The 22,473-nt window shown below is 38.3% G+C and overlaps 1 protein-coding gene across 1 annotated transcript; it reads right to left on the reverse strand.

Moving 5' to 3' along the window:
- Positions 1 to 19,671: 19,671 nt before the first annotated feature.
- Positions 19,672 to 21,685, reverse strand: LOC112716111 (ethylene-responsive transcription factor TINY). Its single transcript, XM_025767966.3, has one exon. It carries the CDS (start codon positions 20,533 to 20,535, stop codon positions 19,819 to 19,821), a length of 717 nt encoding a protein of 238 aa, XP_025623751.1. The 5' UTR covers positions 20,536 to 21,685; the 3' UTR covers positions 19,672 to 19,818.
- Positions 21,686 to 22,473: the final 788 nt, after the last annotated feature.

Here is a 22,473-nt window from a genome sequence, read left to right on the forward strand (position 1 = left end):
TTAAATCTGTGAATTCTGCAGCTTTTAACTTAGAAAATTTTTAGCAGAATGACCCCTTGCGCGTGGGCGCACCTGGCGCGTACGCGCCGATCTTCCAGAAAGCGCCATCCACGCGTGCGCGTGGTGTGCGCGGGCGCGCCGATTGTGCTGCACCCAGTGCCCAGCCATTTTCCATAGAGTTATGCCAGAACTATGCCAGTGTTGTGCCTGGGGCACAAGGGCACCCACGCGTACGCGTGGTTGACGCGTACACGTCGATTGGCAAATTTTTAATCCACGCGTTAGCGTGCATGACGCTTGCGCGTAGATGAGTTTTTGAGGCCATCCACGCGTGCGCGTGGAGTGCGCGTACGCGTGGCCCTGCTTTCATCCCAAAGTTGATTTTTGAGTTTTAAAAGCCAAATTTCATACTTCTAAGCCTCCAATCTCACCATTTCTGTCTTAAACCATTATGACATGCCTAGCTATTAAAAAGGGGCTAGTGAATGAGGTAACTTGCGAGTGAAGCAAGGGAAAAATAAATGATCAATGAGGATCAAAGATGATTATGTGAGATGCGGAGGATGGTGGTGGAAGTGTTTGTTATGCCATGGGCCGAAAGGCCGTATTTGTTAATGAGATGGTTGGTTATGGATTTAACCGTGATGCCAATAGGCTGGTTATGGATTTAACCGTGATGCCAATGGGCTGGTTATGGATTTAACCGTGATGCCAATGGGCTGGTTATGGATTTAACCGTGAGCCGGAATGGCTGTGTATGATATGAATATTGGCTGGTTCTGGACTGAACCGTGAGCCGGATGGCTGATATGGATGTTGATCCATGGATGAGGATTCATGCATGTTTATGCTGAATTATTGATAATTGTGATTTGCACTTCCACTATCTGAGATACGAGTTTCCCTGGGTAGTAGCAGTGGCTAGCCACCACGTGCTCCAGGTTGAGACTTGATACTCTGTTGACCCTATGTCATAAGTGTGGCCGGGCACTGTGAAAGACCCGGATGAGGTCGCCCCCGTAAATATTCACCAGTGAGGGTGATGGATATAGATCATGATTATGATCAAGTTTATAACGAGTATAACTCAAGTTGGGGATGCGTGACAGAGGGACAGTCCAATGGTTAGCGACCAGGACTTGTCGGGTTGGCTCTATAACCGACAAGATGATATCATCAGCCACTAGGGATAGGCATTCATCATATGCATACTATATGAATTGTTTGAGATTGCCTACTTGACTGCATATTATTTGCTAGTTGTCTAAATGTCTTAATTGTTCCTACTTGTATATTTCTTGTTTGATATAACTATGTTTGCTACATTATACTCCTGCTGGTGGTTGAGAGGTGAGAAGGAATTGGAAAGGGAAGTATTAGTTAGACTGAAGAATTGTTAGTCAGATACCCTTATATGGTTTAGCTTGTTTATAAGCTTTGAATTATCTGGAGGAAGTTCTAGGATTGCCTTTGGCTTTCCTCTATTATTATGTATTATATATGTGGAAGCTGTTACCATGCTAGGGACCTGTGGTTCTCACCTATGCCGATTTTGTGGTTTTCAGATGCAGGACGTGAGGTTTCCCGTTGAGGCATGCTGGAGACTTCTAGAATTGCGAAGATCCTTTGTTCTCGGGGCTATGTTTTGGTTTATATGTTTTGCTTAGATACTTTTATCTCCATTAAATAATACAAACTGTGATGACTCCTCTTATGGGAGATTTTGGAGAATAGGTTTTATGTATTTGTGTCCCTTTGGGGTTTTCCTTATTTTTATCATATGTATATATTGCTATGCTAGGACTGGTTATCTTCGCAGCCGGATCTTGAGTCTTGATATTCCTGTTTTTGACACTCCTTTGTATATATATAATCACGCGTTGGTTATCCTTGTTCGTTACGTTATCGATCGGAGTGTTGCGCTTTGAGTTGCGATTTTTTTGTTTACCCTTTTTCTACAAAGGCTCCTAGTTATAATCAATCATTCATACTACTATACGTACTAAATTTTTATTTTAGAGGTCGTAATACCTTGCCATCTCTGAATTATGACTTAAGCATAAGACTCTGTATGGTAGGGTGTTACATTATGGTAGCAGAGCAGTTCGTTCCTGTAGAGCCTGAGGGATGGACTGACTATGCTTCTGTGCATTCTCTGTGTGTGTGTGTTATGTGCTATTAGTATATCTGCTTGATATAATTGGCAAAAACGTTCATGAGCATGCATTTGGCACTCTGAAGTACTAGACTTCCGATATTGAGACTGATCAACTTAATATCGATTGTTTGGTATGTATAGGAACCAGATGGCGCCTCGTGGACACGGTAGAGATAGTGTGAGAGGTCGTACGAATGCTCGTGCACCGGAGAATAACCCTAATGACCCGGTGAACTTTATGACTGCGTTGGAGAATATGGCTGCTGCTATGCAAGCCACTGCTGAGGCTCTTGGTCAACAGATGAACAACCATGGTAATGATGGAGGTGGAGTTCAGGGCCCGATGACACTGGCAAACTTTTTGAAGGTTAATCTACCTAAGTTCAAAGGAACTACTAGTCCGACTGAGGCTGATACATGGTTTCAGGCTATAGAGCGAGCACTGCAAGCACAAGTGGTACCTGAAGGGCAGCGTGTCGAGTTTGCCACCTATATGCTCACAGGTGAAGCATCGCATTGGTGGCAAGGTATCCGACGTCTTCTGCAGGAGGGTGATGACTATATCACCTAGAATGTCTTCCAAGAGGAGTTCTATAAGAAGTACTTTCCGACTTCTGCTAGGACAGCTAAGGAACTTGAGTTACTACAGCTGAAGCAGGGTACTATGTCCATATCAGAGTATACTGACAAGTTTGAGGAGCTGTTCAGGTTCTCTCGTATGTGCCAAGGGACTCCGGTGGAATATGAAGAATGGAAGTGTGTTAAGTATGAAGGAGGACTCCGGAGTGATATTTTTAGTTCAGTGGGGCCAATGGAGATTAGGACTTTCTCCGAGTTGGTAAACAAGTGTAGGGTTGCTGAAGAGTGTGTGAAGAGGGCAACCGCTGAGAAAAGGAGTCACAAAGGATCATTCCCACAGAACCGAGGGAAGAGCTTTGCACCTAGAGGTCCGTCTTTCAAGAGGGGAAGCTCTTTTAGGAGGCCCAACAACAACAACAACTCCCAAGGGAAGAAGTTTGGGAAGCAGCCTCAGAATGATCAAGCTTGTACTAGATGTGGAAGTCACCATCCGAGAGCACCATGCAAGGCCGGATAGGGTTTGTGCTACACTTGTGGAAAGGCGGGGCATAAAGCCACAAATTGTCCTGAGAAGCAGAAACAAGGTGCTAGGAAAGCACAACAGACTGGTCGGGTGTTCACCACTTCAGCTATAGGTGCCGAGGGATCTGAGACACTCATTCGAGGTAATTGTGAAATGGCTGGTCAAACTTTAAATGCTTTATTTGATTCGGGAGCATCACATTCATTCATTGCATTTGAGAAGGCCCATGAGTTAGGATTGGAGATTGTAACCTTAGGTTATGATCTAAGAGTGTACAATGCTACCCATGAAGCCATGGTAACTAGGCTAGGATGCCTGGAAGTTTCCTTTAGGTTCAAGCAGCGTGATTTTGTTCATAATTTAGTCTGCTTACCGATGATTGGTCTTGATCTTATCTTGGGATTGGACTGGCTATCTAAGAACCATGTTCTGCTAGATTGTTCTACAAAGTCGGTGTACTTTATGCCGGAAGATACAGAAGGGCCGGTTGTGGTAAATAATTATTACTTGAATTCGATGATGGTGAACTGTTCCGGAACCGAATGTCAGGGTATCATGTTGTTAACCGTGGGCGTTTCGGGTGATGATCAAAGGTTGGAACAGATTTCGGTTGTGTGTGAGCTTCCGGAAGTGTTTCCCAATGATATTGATGAGTTTCCACCTAACCGAGAGGTTGAGTTTGCTATTGAATTGGTGCCCGGGGCGGGACCAATCTCAAGTGCTCCTTATAGGATGTCACCGTTAGAGATGAATGAGCTAAAGTCTCAGTTAGAGGATTTGTTGGGAAAGAAATTTATACGACCAAGTGTCTCTCCGTGGGGTGCTCCAGTGTTACTGGTGAAGAAGAAGGATGGGAGTATGCGGCTCTGTGTGGATTACAGGCAGCTGAACAAGGTTACCATAAAGAATAAGTACCCATTGCCGAGAATTGATGATCTCATGGATCAGTTACAAGGAGCTGGAGTTTTCTCCAAGATCGATTTGCGATCCGGTTATCACCAGATAAGGGTGAGGGGTGAGGATATCCCTAAGACCGCTTTCAGGACTCGTTATGGTCATTACGAGTACACTATAATGTCTTTCGGGTTGACGAATGCTCCTGCAGTGTTTATGGACTACATGAATAGAGTTTTCCGTCTGTTTTTGGATAAATTCGTTGTTGTCTTCATTGATGACATACTGATTTACTCCAAGACTGAAGAAGAGCATGCGGAACACTTGAGGACCGTGTTGCAGATTCTAAAGGAGAAGAAACTCTATGCAAAACTGTCTAAGTGCGAGTTTTGGAAGAGTGAGGTGAAGTTTTTGGGTCACGTGGTGAGTAAGAAGGGAATAGCCGTAGATCCAACTAAGGTGGAGGCTATGATGGATTGGAAGCAACCAACCACCGTGACGGAGATAAGGAGTTTTCTGGGTTTAGCTGGCTATTACCGAAGGTTTATCAAGGGCTTTTCACAGATAGCTTTGCCAATGACAAAGTTAACCCGCAAAGACACTCCGTTTGTTTGGACTCCTGAGTGCGAGGAGAGCTTTCAGACATTGAAGAAAAAGTTGATCACTGCACCTGTGTTAGTGTTACCCGAGCCGAATGAGCCATTTGAGGTGTATTGTGATGCCTCATTGAAGGGTCTAGGGTGCGTGCTGATGCAGCATCATAATGTGGTGGCGTATGCCTCACGACAGTTGAGACCTCATGAAGTTAGTTACCCTACGCACGATTTGGAACTCGCTGCGGTTGTGTTTGCCTTGAAGGTGTGGAGGCATTATCTCTATGGGGTTAAATTCCAAGTCTTCTCCGATCACAAGAGTTTGAAGTACCTTTTTGATCAGAAAGAGCTTAATATGAGGCAGAGAAGGTGGATGGAATTGTTGAAGGACTACGACTTTGAGTTGCATTACCATCCGGGAAAGGCGAACGTAGTGGCGGATGCGTTAAGTCGGAAGTCGTCATATGCGGCTTGGATGATGCTTCAAGAGGAGAAGTTGCTCAAGGGATTTGAGAGTCTGAAAATTGGTGCTCGAGAAGTATCCGGAACTTTGTGTTTGAGCCGATTCGAAATCTCAAGTGACTTTAAGTCCGAACTCCTAAAGGCTCATCAAAATGATGAAGCGTTATGGAAGGTGTTACCGGCTATTGAGCAAGGAAAACAGTGGAGAGTGTCGGAAGAAAAAGATGGGTTATGGAGATTCAAGGGTAGGATCATTGTGCCGGATGTTGGCACTTTGAGGCAAGATATTTTAAAGGAGGCACACAAAAGTGGATTCTCCATTCACCTGGGAAGTACTAAGATGTACCATGATTTAAAGGCGATGTTTTGGTGGCCGGGTATGAAGAATGATGTGGCGGAATATGTATCAAAGTGCTTAACTTGTCAAAAGGTAAAGATTGAACATCAAAGACCTTCCGGGATGTTGCAACCTTTAGAGATTCCGCAATGGAAGTGGGAAAGTATTGCAATGGACTTTGTGTCTGGATTGCCAAGGACTAGGGCTGGTTTTGATGCTATCTGGGTGATTGTGGACCGACTGACGAAGTCAGCTCACTTTTTGCGCATTCGTATGACTTACACCCTTGAGGAGCTAGCACGGTTATACATAAAGGAGATTGTGAGACTTCATGGTGTACCTGCTACTATAATCTCTGATAGAGATCCTCGTTTCACTTCAAGGTTTTGGGGTGCATTTCAGAAAGCTTTTGGAACCCGATTAAGCTTGAGTACGGCTTACCATCCTCAAACAGATGGTCAATCTGAAAGGACGATCCAAACACTAGAGGATATGTTGAGAGCTTGTGTTTTGGACCAACCGGCGAGTTGGGATCGGTATATGCCATTGGTGGAGTTTGCATACAATAATAGTTATCATGCGAGCATCGGAATGGCACCGTATGAGGCCTTGTATGGGAAGAAATGTCAATCTTCGCTATGTTGGTATGAAGCTGGAGAGAAAAGCTTGTTAGGGCCGGAAATGATAGCTGAGACTACTGAACAAGTCAAGAAAATCCGTGATAGGATGCTTACGGCGCAGAGTCGTCAAAAGAATTATGCCGATCAGAGGCGGAAGCCCTTAGAATTTGAGGAAGGAGACCATGTTTTCCTTAAGGTTACTCCGACCACGGGAGTAGGTAGGGCGATTAAGGCAAAGAAGTTGAATCCTCGATACATTGGTCCATTTCAGATCCTGGAGAGGATTGGACCGGTGGCGTATCGGATGGCTCTACCACCTCATCTTTCGAATCTGCACGACGTGTTTCACGTGTCGCAGCTTCGGAAGTACACTCCTGATGCTAGCCATGTGTTAGAACCTGAGTCGGTTCAGTTAAGGGAAGATTTGACGCTTCCAGTGACTCCGGTCAGAATCGATGATACTAGTATCAAACGGTTGCGTGGAAAAGAGGTTTCATTAGTTAAAGTGGCATGGAGTCGAGGCGGTGTTGAGGAACACACTTGGGAACTTGAGTTGGAGATGCGAACGGATTATCCGCATTTATTCCCAGGTAATTGCATTTGAATTTTGTGGGCAAAATTCCCAATTAGGTGGGTAGAATGTAAAACCCGGTTAATTAACGGCTAATTAGCCTATAAATGAGAATTTATTCTAGAAAGCCCAAAATGTGATTTTTATGGCTAAATGTGATAGAGGAGACTGAGACAAGAATTTCGGTACCAATTTTATAGAATTCAGACCAAGATTGGACCGAACGGGCCAAACCGGGCCAACCGGACCCAAAGTGGGCCCTTGGCCCAACATAACTAAACAAAAACCCTAGTTTTCAGCACTCTCTCTCCTCACACAACACACACACACGCTGAAAATTGAAGAGAGGGGAGGAAGAACACTCTCTCAAGTTCTTTCTCTCACTTGATCTTCAAACCACCATAACTTTTGATCTAGAGCTCCGATTGCCGCTCCGTTTGCGGCCACGCGTTCACCGCGGAGAGCTCTACAAAACCCATACAATCAATCTTGAGGTAAGCCACGTGTTGCTGTTCGAAATTTCAGCCCTTGTTTTCGAGTTTCATGGGTGAAATGTTGAGATTTTGGGTTCTTTGATGTTATAGGACCCAACTCTCTTGAAGGAGAAGGTTAATCTTGTCTCCTTGGACCTTGGGTGTGGTAAGGTTCTCAACCCTAGTGTAATTTTGTTGTTCTATGATGTTTGGGTATTGAGATGTTGTGTATGGGTATGATGGTAGTGGCTTAGGTTGTATATGTGTGGATATTGGAGCTTGATTGGTGCTTTTGAAAAGCTTGAAAAAGGGATTTGGTGGTGAAAAATCTGTTCTTGGAGGTGTTGAGGCCTTGAGAGCTTGTGGATAAGTGATTTGGAAGTGCTCCGGTTGAGCTTGGGAAATCGGCTAAGGTATGGTTTCGGTTTCCCGTATCTAATATGTAATGTGGTAGGAAATACTTAGGCTAGAGGCCCTAAGATAGGCATTGAATGGTTGATGTTGTTAAATGATTGAGATATATGATGTGGTCATATATGTGATGATGGTTAATGATGCCTAGATGGTATGATGTATGAGAAATATGCATGTTGTGATATATGCTTGATGATTGGTTATGGTTGAATTGTGGGTTGAACCATGTTGATGGTGAGTATGATATTGATTGTGTACAATGATGATTTATTGGAATTGGTGTTGTTGAGAATTGGCATGAGAAAGAGTATATGACATGTCAATATGTTTGAGTTTGAGCCACTTGGGTGAAGTGGGTTAAAATGATGAGATAGTGATTTTGTAAATTGTGGTAATGTGACAATGTGTGAGTTGAGGAGGCTTGATGTCGAAATTAATATATTTTGATTGATTTCAAAGAAAAGGGATGAAAATGGCATGTTTTGATTGATTTTGAAAAGAGTTGGAAATGGCTTGTTTGAAAATGGCATGTTGTGGTTTTGCATGAAAAACATGGTTTTTGGACATACTTTGACGGGACATAACTTGGACTACAAATCTCTGTTTTGTACCAAATCTATTTAGAAATGAAATGGGATCCGGGATGTCCATGCCGTTCGAAGAACGGGTGAAAAACGATTTAAAATGAGGAAGTTATGTCCGTCGGAAGATTGTGGTTTAAATCTGTGAATTCTGCAGCTTTTAACTTAGAAAATTTTTAGCAGAATGACCCCTTGCGCGTGGGCGCACCTGGCGCGTACGCGCCGATCTTCCAGAAAGCGCCATCCACGCGTGCGCGTGGTGTGCGCGGGCGCGCCGATTGTGCTGCACCCAGTGCCCAGCCATTTTCCATAGAGTTATGCCAGAACTGTGCCAGTGTTATGCCTGGGGCACGAGGGCACCCACGCGTACGCGTACGGGTCGATTGGCAAATTTTTAATCCACGCGTTAGCGTGCATGACGCTTGCGCGTAGATGAGTTTTTGAGGCCATCCACGCGTGCGCGTGGAGTGCGCGTACGCATGGCCCTGCTTTCATCCCAAAGTTGATTTTTGAGTTTTAAAAGCCAAATTTCATACTTCTAAGCCTCCGATCTCACCATTTATGTCTTAAACCATTATGACATGCCTAGCTATTAAAAAGGGGCTAATGAATGAGGTAACTTACGAGTGAAGCAAGGGAAAAATAAATGATCAATGAGGATCAAAGATGATTATGTGAGATGCGGAGGATGGTGGTGGAAGTGCTTGTTATGCCATGGGCCGAAAGGCCGTATTTGTTAATGAGATGGCTGGTTATGGATTTAACCGTGATGCCAATGGGCTGGTTATGGATTTAACCGTGAGCCGGAATGGCTGTGTATGATATGAATATTGGCTGGTTCTGGACTGAACCGTGAGCCGGATGGCTGATATGGATGTTGATCCATGGATGAGGATTCATGCATGTTTATGCTGAATTATTGATAATTGTGATTTGCACTTCCACTATCTGAGATACGAGTTTCCCTGGGTAGTAGCAGTGGCTAGCCACCACGTGCTCCAGGTTGAGACTTGATACTCTGTTGACCCTATGTCATAAGTGTGGCCGGGCACTGTGAAAGACCCGGATGAGGTCGCCCCCGTAAATATTCACCAGTGAGGGTGATGGATATAGATCATGATTATGATCAAGTTTATAACGAGTATAACTCGAGTTGGGGATGCGTGACAGAGGGACAGTCCAATGGTTAGCGACCAGGACTTGTCGGGTTGGTTCTATAACCGACAAGATGATATCATCAGCCACTAGGGATAGGCATTCATCATATGCATGCTATATGAATTGTTTGAGATTGCCTACTTGACTGCATATTATTTGCTAGTTGTCTAAATGCCTTAATTGTTCCTACATGTATATTTCTTGTTTGATATAACTGTGTTTGCTACATTATACTCCTGCTGGTGGTTGGGAGGTGAGAAGGAATTGGAAAGGGAAGTATTAGTTAGACTGAAGAATCGTTAGTCAGATACCCTTATATGGTTTAGCTTGTTTATAAGCTTTGAATTATCTGGAGGAAGTTCTAGGATTGCCTTTGGCTTTCCTCTATTATTATGTATTATATATGTGGAAGCTGTTACCATGCTGGGGACCTGTGGTTCTCACCCATGCGGATTTTGTGGTTTTCAGATGCAGGACGTGAGGTTTCCCGTTGAGGCATGCTGGAGACTTCTAGAATTGCGAAGATCCTTTGTTCTCGGGGCTATGTTTTGGTTTATATGTTTTGCTTAGATACTTTTATCTCCATTAAATAATACAAACTGTGATGACTCCTCTTATGGGAGATTTTGGAGAATAGGTTTTATGTATTTGTGTCCCTTTGGGTTTCCTTTGGGGTTTTCTTATTTTTATCATATGTATATATTGCTATGCTCAGAGTGGTTATCTTCGCAGCCGGATCTTGAGTCTTGATATTCCTGTTTTTGACACTCCTTTGTATATATATAATCACGCGTTGGTTATCCTTGTTCGTTACGTTATCGATCGAAGTGTTGCGCTTTGAGTTGCGATTTTTTTGCTTACCCTTTTTCTACAAAGGCTCCTAGTTATAATCAATCATTCATACTACTATACGTACTAAATTTTTATTTTAGAGGTCGTAATACCTTGCCATCTCTGAATTATGACTTAAGCATAAGACTCTGTATGGTAGGGTGTTACAACTTACCTATGTCTTTATTTAGTGCACCCTAAGGGTTTGATAAAATATTTTCTTTAATTATGGAGTAGTTTTTCACACTCTTCGCCTAGGTCAAAGGAATTAGGTGATCTTAAGTCATTGTGTCTAATTATATCGATAATGTGGGGTTTCTGTTAGTTGAATTGATACCCATTAACACTAGTCTTCTACTAAGTCAATTAGTAATTAGATTAGGACTTATGGATTGATGTTGACTATGCTCATTTGACTTGCCTCAAGCATAGAGGTAGACCTAATGGGATTAATTTCTCATAATTGTCATTACATGATTGTTAGACAAGGATGGTGACCCTTTTTTTCATACCTTAGCCAAGAGCCTTTTATACTTATACTAAAATCCAAAAATCATCTTTGATCATTTTTTGTTTTAGCTATTTTTAGTTAGTTTAATTAGTTTCTTTAGAATAGATTTTAATTCATGTCATGCTTGGTTGACTCCATAATTGCTTAGTTAATAATTCCATCATCCTTGCTTTAGTTTCTTGTAGTTTAAGTTTCTCGCATATTTAGCTTTGTAGTTTGATTCCATGTTTATGCTTATCAATCCCGATTATCCCAACCAACTCTGATTCATATAATTGCTCATCTTAGGGAGGACGATCCGGGATCCGGGAGTAATACCCTCGGCTATTTTGATTTTAATTGAGTTGTACTTGTGACAACCAAACTAAACTTTGATAGCGCTAGTTACCGGTTTGGAATTATACTTGCGATGAACTTGAGTTTTGATTTGTTGGAAACTCTAAACCGGTTATCAGAGTCGCGTCATTTATCATCGATAATGACGACGAATTCGTAAGGTTAAGTAATTATCGGCAGATTTTAGTTTCCGACGGTAAATCCGCCAGTAATATGTGGAGGAAAAAAATTAAATTAGCGCGTTCTTTACCGTTGGATATACTGTCAAATTTTTTCGACAGTTACCCCAATTAGTGAAACGCTGCATTTTGATGTCCCGCGATGATTTACCGTCAGATTTTTTCGATGGTAACATGGTGTAAATTCAAATCACGAACTATCTTCCTCCTCATTTCAGATTCATCCCCTCTCTCACTTCCTCCACTCTCTCACTCACCACCGTTTGCCACTACCATCACCGAGACCACCAGTGTCATAGGCTAGGGGTGAAAATAGGCAAAGCCAGGCCAGGCTTTGCTCTTAACAGGCCTGGCCTGTCATGTAGTCAATTGGCTTGAGCCTGGCCTGTAGCCTGCTATAGGCTTTTTTTAAAGTACTAAGTCTAGCCTGTTATTCAGCCTGGCCTGGGCTGAAACCTGTTAAAAGGCCTGAATTATTTTTTAATAAACATATTATATGTAATATATCATATTTAATATTTATAAAAAATTCTAAATTTTAAAGTATTTAAAATATACAAAACTATTTATAATTAAATATAATAAATTTAAAATATCTCATAATTTTGTTAATAATAAAAAATTATTTATATGTGTAATTATGTATTAACAGGCCCAGGCAGGCCTAACAGGCCAATAAAGCTAATTAGTAAGTCTGGGCCTGGCATATTAACATAATAAGGCTTTTATAAGAGCCTGAACATGTGCCTATTAGGTCAGACCAAACACAGGCCAGGCTATAGGCCCCTGTCAGGCTGCCTGACCTTTTTCCATCCCTAGTCACAGCTTCCTCTCCGTCACCGTCAACACACCGCCGGCACCTCCTTTCTTCGGCTTCCTTCCCTCTTCTCCTTTGTCCTCGCGCTGTGAAACCACTATCGCCCCCATCATCATCCCACCGCCGCTGCCCACCAGCCTTCGGCGACTTCCCTAGCCTTCGGTGACCATCCTTCCGCTTCCTCTAGCTCCAACAACGTCATAGTGTCACTACATCTTCACCTCTTTTCACTTCTCTCCTGGTTCTGCATTCCAGATTTTTTTAAAATTATTTTTCTTTCTTCTTCAAATTATGTTTTGGTTAGGTTATTTCATTATTCTAATTTAGTTAGAGTTAATTTTTTTTATTTTATTGGATTTTAGATGGTTAAAATATGTTAGTTTTAGGATTATTAATTTGTGTTATATTGCTGAAAATATTGAAAAATTGACTCAATTGATGGATAATATTGTTGATTTTGTGTTGAATATGTTGAATTTGTGTGAATTGATGTTAAAAGCTATTTGTTTTGTTGAATAATTGCTAAAATTTGGTTGAATATGTTGTTGTGTTGCTTAAAAAATCACTTAGCTAAATCTTTTGTTGCTGTAAATCTTTTGTTCTTTTGCCAAGTATATTGAATTTATCAATGAATTGAAAATTTAGGATGGGTGTATAGTTTCTATAATGATGATAATGATGCTTTGATAAGCATGTGCTTATGCCTTTGGCTAGTCATGCAATAGGGTTTTAGTAGTTTGTCTTTCGCATCTGTTTGTTAGTTGTTTGCTAATATTTTTGTAATTTATGCACGCATATTTTTTTCCAAGTATATTGATTTTAGGTGGTTAAGATAGGTTAGTTTTAAGATTATTAGTTTGTGTTATATTGGTGAAAGTGTTGGAAATTGACTGAATTGATGGATAATGCTGCTGATTTTGTGTTGAATATGCTAAATTTGTGTTGAATTTGCTGAAATTTATTTGAATAGCATTGACTTAATGTTGAATTTAATATTGAATAGCATTGATTTGTTGTGCTAAATTTTGTTAATTGGCATGCTATTTTCAGACATGATGATGAGTATCTGCCGAATTAGGCTGCTGGTCGTGGTTCTAGCTATGGTCATGGTAGAGGGAGGGTTTCTTTCAGTACCCCTAAGACTTAGGGATCCTCTTCCTCTACTCTAACCACCTTAATGACTTTATAATTTACGAGTTTAGTGGACCAGCCGTTCATCATGATCCCTAACCTCAACTACGTGCCTCCGCCTACCGCAATGATGCCGCCTCCTACCGCTTAGTAGCCCGCTGCAACGGTGATGTCGCCTCTAGCAACGGAAGCTATGGCCCCGGAGTCCTCTCATAGAAGTGAGGCAGCTGATGTCCCTCCACCACCCCCTATCGTACGATTGACCATTTGGCCTGATGGCGACACGAGATAAGTAACACTTTGAGTCTTATATATTTTCTTATTATTGTTATTGTTGAAAGTTTAGTTCCTGTTTATTGATTCTTATTTAGTGAATTTAGGTTTCATTGCTTGAATGTATTTTCTATTTCATTGATTGTGGATTTGCTGAAAGTTTAGTTTCTGGTTAGTAATTCTTATTTAGTGAATTTAGGTTTCATTGCCTGAATGTGTTTTCTACTTTATTGATTATGGAATTGCTGAAAGTTTAGTTCTTGGTTTATGATTCTTGTTTAGTATATTTAGGTTTTATTGCCTAAATGTGTTTCTTATTTTATTGATTTTGGAGTTGTTGAAAGTTCAGTTCCTGGTTATTGATTTTTGTTTAGTCGATTTAGGTTTCATTACTTAAATGTGTTTCCTATTTCATTGATTGTAGCAAATTCTAGTTATAGACGAAACTCTGTCTAAATTTCTATAAAAATCTCTATATATTATGGTTTGTCTGTGAATTATTGATAGGTTCGCGCCGAACAATAATGCATGTACTCAGAAGATGACCAACGTCATCAAGCTAATATACAACCACTCCTAACCCAACTACAAAAGATCCCCGTTGAGACTAGACAGCGATGGTTTGAAAAATAGGCAGTAATTATTTTTTTAAGTTTCAAACTTTTTTAGCTAATTTAATTATAACCTCTATTTTCAGTAACTAATTTTGTTGTATCTTTGTGCAGCTAAACTTTATATGAGACGCTGAGCACAATCTTACCATCAGGAAGATATTCGACCATAGAATAAGTCGGCGGCTCTAACAAATGCTGGATGATGTTCGTCAGAGACGGGACCATCTGATGAGTTGGCTCCGATCGGAAATAAAAAAGGATCTGTTAGTTCATTGGGAACCCAATGAGGGGTTCAGGCATCAGCGTCTCACCAACAGAGCTAAAAGGGCATTGGCTAGGTCATCCAAGTATACCGGCGGCTCAGCAACCTTTATGAAGATCAAGGTTAGGCTGCTATGTAGTGTCTTTAATTTTGTTAATAACTTAGTTATATTCTTTTACATATCATTACTAGGCATCCTAATCATATTATTTTAATGCAACATGTGTAGTCGAAGTCGTTGGATCGTGAGGCAATATTGGTGGAGACGTTCAAGTACACCCACATGCTGAAGGAGAACAAAGAGAGATTTGTTGATCAGCGGTCTCAAGACTATTATGTGAGTAAAGATACATCTGATTATCTTCTGTATACAATTATTAGAAATTAATTGCATAACTGTCTTATTAATCACAATAACATATGTTACATAAGAGTCCTACATGCAGAGACTAGATGCCACGACTCAGTAATCTCAACAAAGTGGTAAGGACGCCGCTAATGGCTCTGTTTTAGTCATCGATCCCAATGTGGTTTGGCGCGAGACCTGACAAACCCCAATTTGACGGGTTGTTTTGTATTGAATTTAGAGTGTCTTGATAACCTTTTGTCACATTTAGCCTATGAATTAGCATGGTTTTGTCATCTCTTCCATATTTGTGCTTAAGTGTAAAAACATGCTTTTCAATCCTTATTTTGATTTCTCTTTGATTCCATAAGATGCCTTGATGTGTTTGCTAGTAATTACAGGATTGAAATAGGCTAGGCATGGATCAAAGGAAGCAAGGAAGGAAGCATGCAAGTGGAGAAAAGCACAAAAAACCAAAGAGTTGATCTCGGCCAAGCACGCGTACGCGCACAAGGCGCTCGCGCGCACATTGCGAAACAGGCCAAGGACGCGCACGCGTACCATGCGCGCACGCGCCGATGATGGCACATGACCTCACTTAAGCAACACGTGCCTGGCGATTGTGGAAGGTTTCAGCAACCAACTTTGGCGCCAAAATGCATATAAGAGCCAAGAATTGAAGGGGATTGAAAAAAAAAAAAGGAATTCATTCATTTCATTCACACCCATAGACTAATTAGGAGAAGATTAGATAGATAGTTAGTTCTAGAAGTAGTTTCTAGAGAGAGAAGCTCTCACTTCTCTCTAGAATTAGGATTAGGTTTAGGTTAATCTCTTTTCTTAGATCTAGATTTAATTCATGCTTTGATTCAATTTTCCTTTATCAATTCTCAATCTTCTCATCTCTCTCTTTCTAGTTATGTGCTTTTATAATTGTAATTCTTCATTTTGTTTTGGATAGATTGTTGTTCTTTAGTTTCATTTCAATAATGCAATTTGAGGTAATTCATGATGATTGTGATGTTGTTGATTGTTGTTTTGTTAATTCTTTGTAATTGTTGGTTGTTGATTCCTTTTATTCTTACAAATAAAAAAAATGCTTTCTTCCATCACCCTCCAAGTGTTTGATGAAATGCTTGGTAGAAATTTAGTGTAGATTTTGTTCCTCTTGGCCTAGGTAGAGTAATTAGTAACTCTTGAGTTATCTAATCCTTTTTGTTGATTGATAATTAGAAGTTGCTAATTGATTCGAATACCTCTAAAGCTAGTCTTTCCTTTAGGAGTTGATTAGGACTTGAGGAATCAAATTGATTCATCCACTTGACTTTCCTCCATGGTTAGAGGTTAACTAAGTGGGAGTAATGGATAATTTGTTATCATAATTGAAGAGGATAACTAGGATAGGACTTCTAGTTCTCATACCTTACCAAGAGCCTTTTATAGTTGTTAGTTTATTTTCATTGCCATTTACCTTCATGTCTCTTATCCAAAACCCCAAAATAACTCACGACCAATAACAAGACACTTTATTGTAAATCCTAGGGAGAACGACCCGAGGTTCAATACTTCGGTTTATAAATTTTAGGGGTTTGTACTAGTGACAAACAACTTTTTGTATGAAAGGATTATTGTTTGGTTTAGAAACTATACTTTACAACGAGATTTCATTAGTGAAATTCTAAACCGTCAAAAATTCATTCGTCAAGACCGTCTCAGTGCCATACAAGAACTGTGTATACGGGTTGGGGTCATTTTTCTCCAGTAGCCTCCGCAATTCCACGTTGAGGCTGTCGTCAAACTTTGTGACCAGTTGAGCCTGAGGAAGGTGCGAATTTGAGGCTGCAGATGCAGGAGCTCTAACGCAGCCTTCACCAGCAGGCACAAAAGCTGAACAATTATCAAGAGATGTATCAGGAGATCCTCACACACGCGCCACTGGCATCATCCTTGCTGGGGTAGCGGTCCTGCACAAACATCACCGCCTTTTGTGTTGCCTGCTCAGGGCCACAGGATTGACGACAACGACGACGAGAACTACCTGAATATATAGTTATTAGTGTTTCGCTTTATTATTTCATTGTATTTAATTATTTGATGGACTTAACTTTTAATCTATTTGAACATTGTATTATTTATTTTAAATAATAGAAATTGATCATTAATTTATCAAAAATAAATTTAAATAAAAAATTAAAATTGATAATTTATTTCATTTTTTAATTTATATTTACCGTCAGATTTACCGAGAGAATAATCTGACAGTAATAGTGCGGACAACAGTATATTTTAGCGCCAACAATACGGTCGGAAAAATCCGCCAATAATTAAATGATTTTTTAAACAAGCAATTTACCACTAAATACGACGAAAAACTTCCGATGATAAATATTTATCGGTGAAGTTTATACCGTCTGATTGTTTTTGACGATAAATTTAACAGTAAGTTAATTATTGTCGAATTTTTTTTTACCGACGATAAATCTGACGGTACTCGGTGTTTGTCTAGTATATCTAGAGTTAGTTATTCTACTATTAGCAATCTGTTACAGCACATTACTTTATTTATATATATATATATATATATATATATATATATATATATATATATATATATATATATATATATATATATATATATATATATATATATATATATATATATATATATATATCACTCTTGTATTAACGCACCTGGATATACAACTTTAGTTTTCATATTGTTTCAATTCTCCGCTCTGTCGCTTTCTTTCTCTCTCTGTCTCTCGGTTTAGCTCGTTCAATAGTTACATGAGTATATCAAAGGGAAAAGGTAGAGTGATCCCAACTTGCTTCCTAAATTGTTTTGAAGCGAATTATATTAATTTGAACGTTGGAGTAGTACACACACTAGTATCAAAACCGAAGAACTATACAGGTACAACACTTTAGATGAGATATACTTCAAACAAAAATAGTTATCATTTTAATGTTACCACAATCCTCTTTATAACATGTATAAAAATAGGAAAATATACCCCCTTCAAAAAGCAAATTGGAAAAGCATACCATTTTTTCATTGGAAGCTGTTTCTGTGGTTATAATTGCATCTAAAGTCTATCTAGGGCAGATTTTTCAATCTCTTTGATAGCTCAGTGTAAATTAAAATAATGTGCACCTAAAACTGTCCAGAATTTTCAGAGCACCGACTTTATCTGAATTTCATATTCCAATTGGTATATCTTTTCATTTTATTTAATTTTAATTTAATCGCGCAATAATTAACGGGCACTGAGCGAAGAACAAAAATATCTCAAACTCGATATCATTAAATAATGTATAAATTCAATTATGGTGACGCGAAATGAATTGTTAATTCCAAGTGCCTCGTAGTTTATGAGAATGAAAGTGGACTCAAAATAATTGCTAGTAGCATATATGTCCTGTACGGTATATATTTTACTTTTAAAATCACTTTTGAATTGAATGGATGAAGCAAAACACAGATAATTTTAGTACTACTACAACATTTAATAGTATTGAAAAGGTGATACCTAATTGGGTCAATCCTAAGAGGTGAAAAGAGGTGAACTTCTAATTTGACGATGGTCAAATAAAATGGTGGTAGAATACCTTTTAAGAGATAAATTTTAGGGTAGGATTGTGCATATTTGGGGCTGAAATGGTGCCTTCTATTTATACTATATATGTGATTAAAAAAAAATTGAAAAATCTAGTTTGAATTGTGTTATATTTAAGTGTGATATTTTAGAATTCAATTTTGACTTAATTCTTAAGACTGATATACTTCTAAAATTTTACTTACACCTAAATTAGACCGTAATAAATAATGATAGTCATTTCGCAACAGGATGATGTCAGACAATACTTACCTTTTATGGTATTATCTGATTAGAGAGTGGAGCAAAATTAATTAGAAAAAAGTTTTGGTAAATAGTGAAGTTAAATAAAAAATAACATTATAATTATTTTTTTTAAATGTAAATTGAATATAATATTTAAATTTTTAACATTTTTATCGTAAAAAATAAACACATATTTACTGTTTGGTTGAATCAATAGCTTGTATTTTCTCTTTCAAGTTACATTTTGCCTTCAAAAAAATGAAGTAGCAAGACATACGGTTTAAGTAGTAGTTGATGATTATTAATTCCAAAAAAAGAAAGTTTGAAGTGTTTGGAAGTAGCGCTTTCAATAGAAAGCTGGAAGTTTTGTCCTCCATGATAGGGCAAATCCCAATCCCTATTATGTTGCGGACTTGTGCGTGCGTCTCTTCTCTCATCATCTCATCAAAATTATTTGTCATTGTCTTCATTAACATCTCTCTCTCCAACCATGCATTTTCAGTGACATTTCAGAGAACAATATAATGGTGACCAAGGTACCATCAGATTTCAAATCTTATTCTCTCCTTTTTTTTTTCTTTTTTACCTCAAAATATCCCCTTGCCAACCGTAAGCCACCATTCCAGCATTAACATTAACATAGCGTGTGATCATCATCACTTCCACTATCATGACATCACTAACGATATTTATTATTTTATTACTCCCAAACTCTCTTTTTTCTTTTCAAGATTTAGCGATTACAATCTGTACCTTATATAGTAAGAGAAAATTAACGTAGACAAAGACTTTATTGTAGTGGACCAATTTAATTGGTATACGTGAGTACAATTATTACCTGGTGATGAACAATGAATTAGCAGTGATTTAGATGAAAACGCTTTTCAAATATGTTATTATTACTATACTAAATTTAGCCACAAAAAGTATATATATATATTATTCAATTTATTTTGATATATATTTTATATTTTAACATATATTTTATATTAATAATTGTTTTAGTAGTTGAATATACGCTAATCATAATTAAACACTTTCAAGATCTCAAAATTCAGCTCCCAGAAATTTCATTTTCTTCTATCTCTCTGTCATGACTGAAATGATCGAAAGTTGAAGATAGAGAGAGTTTCCAATCTCTTAATGGAACAAACAAACTTATAACGTCCACCAAATTATCCTCTTAATTTATTCATAGACCATGTACAAATTAAACTGAGGAGAGAAAAGGAAAACAAAACAAAAGAAAACATTATTACAAAGAGGCCACTCACAAGTAACAAATTAAACAAGAATCCAAAAAAAAGAACATATTAATTAGTAATAATATTATAATAATAATTCCAAAGCGAACTTCCAGAAGCACTTACAACACCATCTTCAACAACGTCCTCCTCCTCCGTCGACGCCGCCGCCATGCTCTCCGACGAAAACCAAGGCGGCGGCTGGTACATCCACCCATCCACGGAGTCAGCGAAAACGAACTCCTTATCCAACTCGCCACTCTCCAGCCTGGGAAGCTCTATGATCTCGCTCAACTCCTCCTCATCGGAGCACAATTCCACCGACGAGGACGAAGATAACGACGACGAGGACGTCGTCGGAGAATCGAATTTGACCATTTTGGCGGCTTTTGCGGCCGCAGCTTGAACGTCGCGAGGGGCGAGGGAAGCGGGGCGGGGGAGGGAGTGTACGAGGTTGGGAAAGTTAAGAATAGCGGCGGAGCCTTTTATGCTGAGGGCGGCGACGTCGTGAGCCCTGGCGGCCATTTCCGGAGTGGAGAATGTTCCAAGCCATATACGAGACTTCTTGCGCGGCTCTCTGATTTCAGATACCCACTTCCCCCAATTCCTCATCCGTACACCCCGGTACACGGGGTGTTTGTTAGAAGAATCTCGAATGCGCTTGGCAGTTACGGTTACAGTAGTTGCGGTTTCCGTTGCGGTTGCGGTTACAGTTTTTGCAGTTGAGTTTGAAGCACTACTGCTTTCGGTTTCTGAGCTGCTGTAATTTGGTTCAGTAATGCTCATTGTTTAGTTTGAGGGTAAAAGTGTCTTTTACAAGAAGAAAATTGAAATGAGTTGTGACACAAAGCTAAGGAAGACCCTCTTAGCTCTAAAAGCAAAGGCATGCAAATGCAAAGGAAGTGGAGTGAATTTAGTTAATTTGTAGTGACAATTGTTATAAAGCTCCATGGAGGACTTTCCTTGCGACCCCACAACGAGAAAATCAGTTCGCTTGGTCCCCTTCAATTTTTCACGTCGGCTGGGTAATTTTATTTTATTTCAATATACAATTTCATGTATGTTATCCAAATCTTATTCATATATCTGCTTTTTAATTTGCTCACAAGATAGAAACCATACGTTATCCCGTTATTATGGTTAAAATGAGCAAAAGTGGTTACTATCTTTTTTCCTATAAAAAGGAACTGTACTTGTGAGACACTATGCTCATGTTGAACTATCGGAAAAAATTTTATTATGCTTGCAATAACCTGCTCAGCATATTAAATACTCGCATAAATATTCAACAATAAATCATAGTAACTATAGAATATGCATGGTAACGACCAAAATAATCGCAATTTAAAACATCTTAGTAGCATAATTTAAATATCTGGTAATAACAGCAAGAAAAGAAGGTGATTACTCAGATGAGTCAACATGCATGGGTCACCCTTGGTAGTAATTATCACGCAACCACCCTTATAACTTTTCTTCTTGAGTTTTTTTTTTTTTAAACTATTTATGATATTACCTATAGAAAATTCACTTTATCCTAATGTTTTTTACCTTGCAGGTAGGCCCCACTTTCACCTAGCTATGGCTATATGCGTTGTTCATTTATAATTTGTTGATTATTACTTTAACTTAAAAGTTAAAATTGATCATTAAATTTTCAAAATACATTTACCCTTTTCTCAGGGTACATGCTTCAGTATTATTTTATGACGTATAAGTAATTAATTAGCACAGAATATGGCTGCGGCAAGGTGAGTTTTTTTTTTTTTTTAGGTGGAATTCATTAATGTTTATGATGAGTTAGCAAGGACGACGCTCTAATGGTACGTTATTAACTAAGCCTTATTGCATGGTACTTTTGTAATCAGAATCTATGACATCATTGATGAATACTATATATGAAAATTTTCTGACATCTTCGTTGGAAAATTATTAAAGAGTGTTACTGTTTTGCAAAATGAATTGTTGCATTTATTCTGATGTTTCATCTATATATATATATATATATATATATATATATATATATATATATAGTGATTGAAGTCTTGAAAAAGAAAAGGAGATCAAAACTTTTTAATATTCAATCGAATAAAGATTCCATATATATAGATGATAGATGGATATACTTTTCTTAGTTAAATCTTAATTATGAAATGTGTTAGGTCTATAATTAGACTGCATTTGTTTATAGTTATAGGATACGGAAATAAAGATGGAAAAATATAAAATTGTGTTTGGTACAAATATAGTCAGAGATATTATGTTTAAAGATATTGAATTTAGTTTATTTTGTGTTTATTTCGACAAAAAAATATAAAAATATTAATAAAATATATAATTTATTTTTTATTATTTTTATTACTCTTATTAATTTTTTATAATTATATTTTTTATTATTATATTTTTTTTAAATTTTTTAATAAAAAAATAGTAAATAAATTAGACTTTTCTATTTTATTTTAATTGATCACCAAACAAAATATAAATATACTTGTTACTATTATTAGGCAGAATAATAAATAATATATTGCGAAATTTAAAGTAATTATAAAGTTATCTTTAAATTAAATTAATATAAAAATTAAAAGAGTTAACTAAATTACTTCAAATATTAAAAAAATAAAAAATATTGATCATCTGAATGTTTTTTAATAGATAATAATCAGAATGAACTACGAAATTGTCTTTTCCAAAGATAGAGAAATAAATAATCAATGGGTGTAT

This window comes from Arachis hypogaea, chromosome 10 (assembly GCF_003086295.3).
Source record: "Arachis hypogaea cultivar Tifrunner chromosome 10, arahy.Tifrunner.gnm2.J5K5, whole genome shotgun sequence".
Lineage (NCBI taxonomy): Eukaryota > Viridiplantae > Streptophyta > Magnoliopsida > Fabales > Fabaceae > Arachis > Arachis hypogaea.

Bases quoted from the DNA above. Each gene is read 5' to 3' on its own strand.
- LOC112716111 (XM_025767966.3), bottom strand. From the start codon at position 20,535: ATGAGCATTACTGAACCAAATTACAGCAGCTCAGAAACCGAAAGCAGT.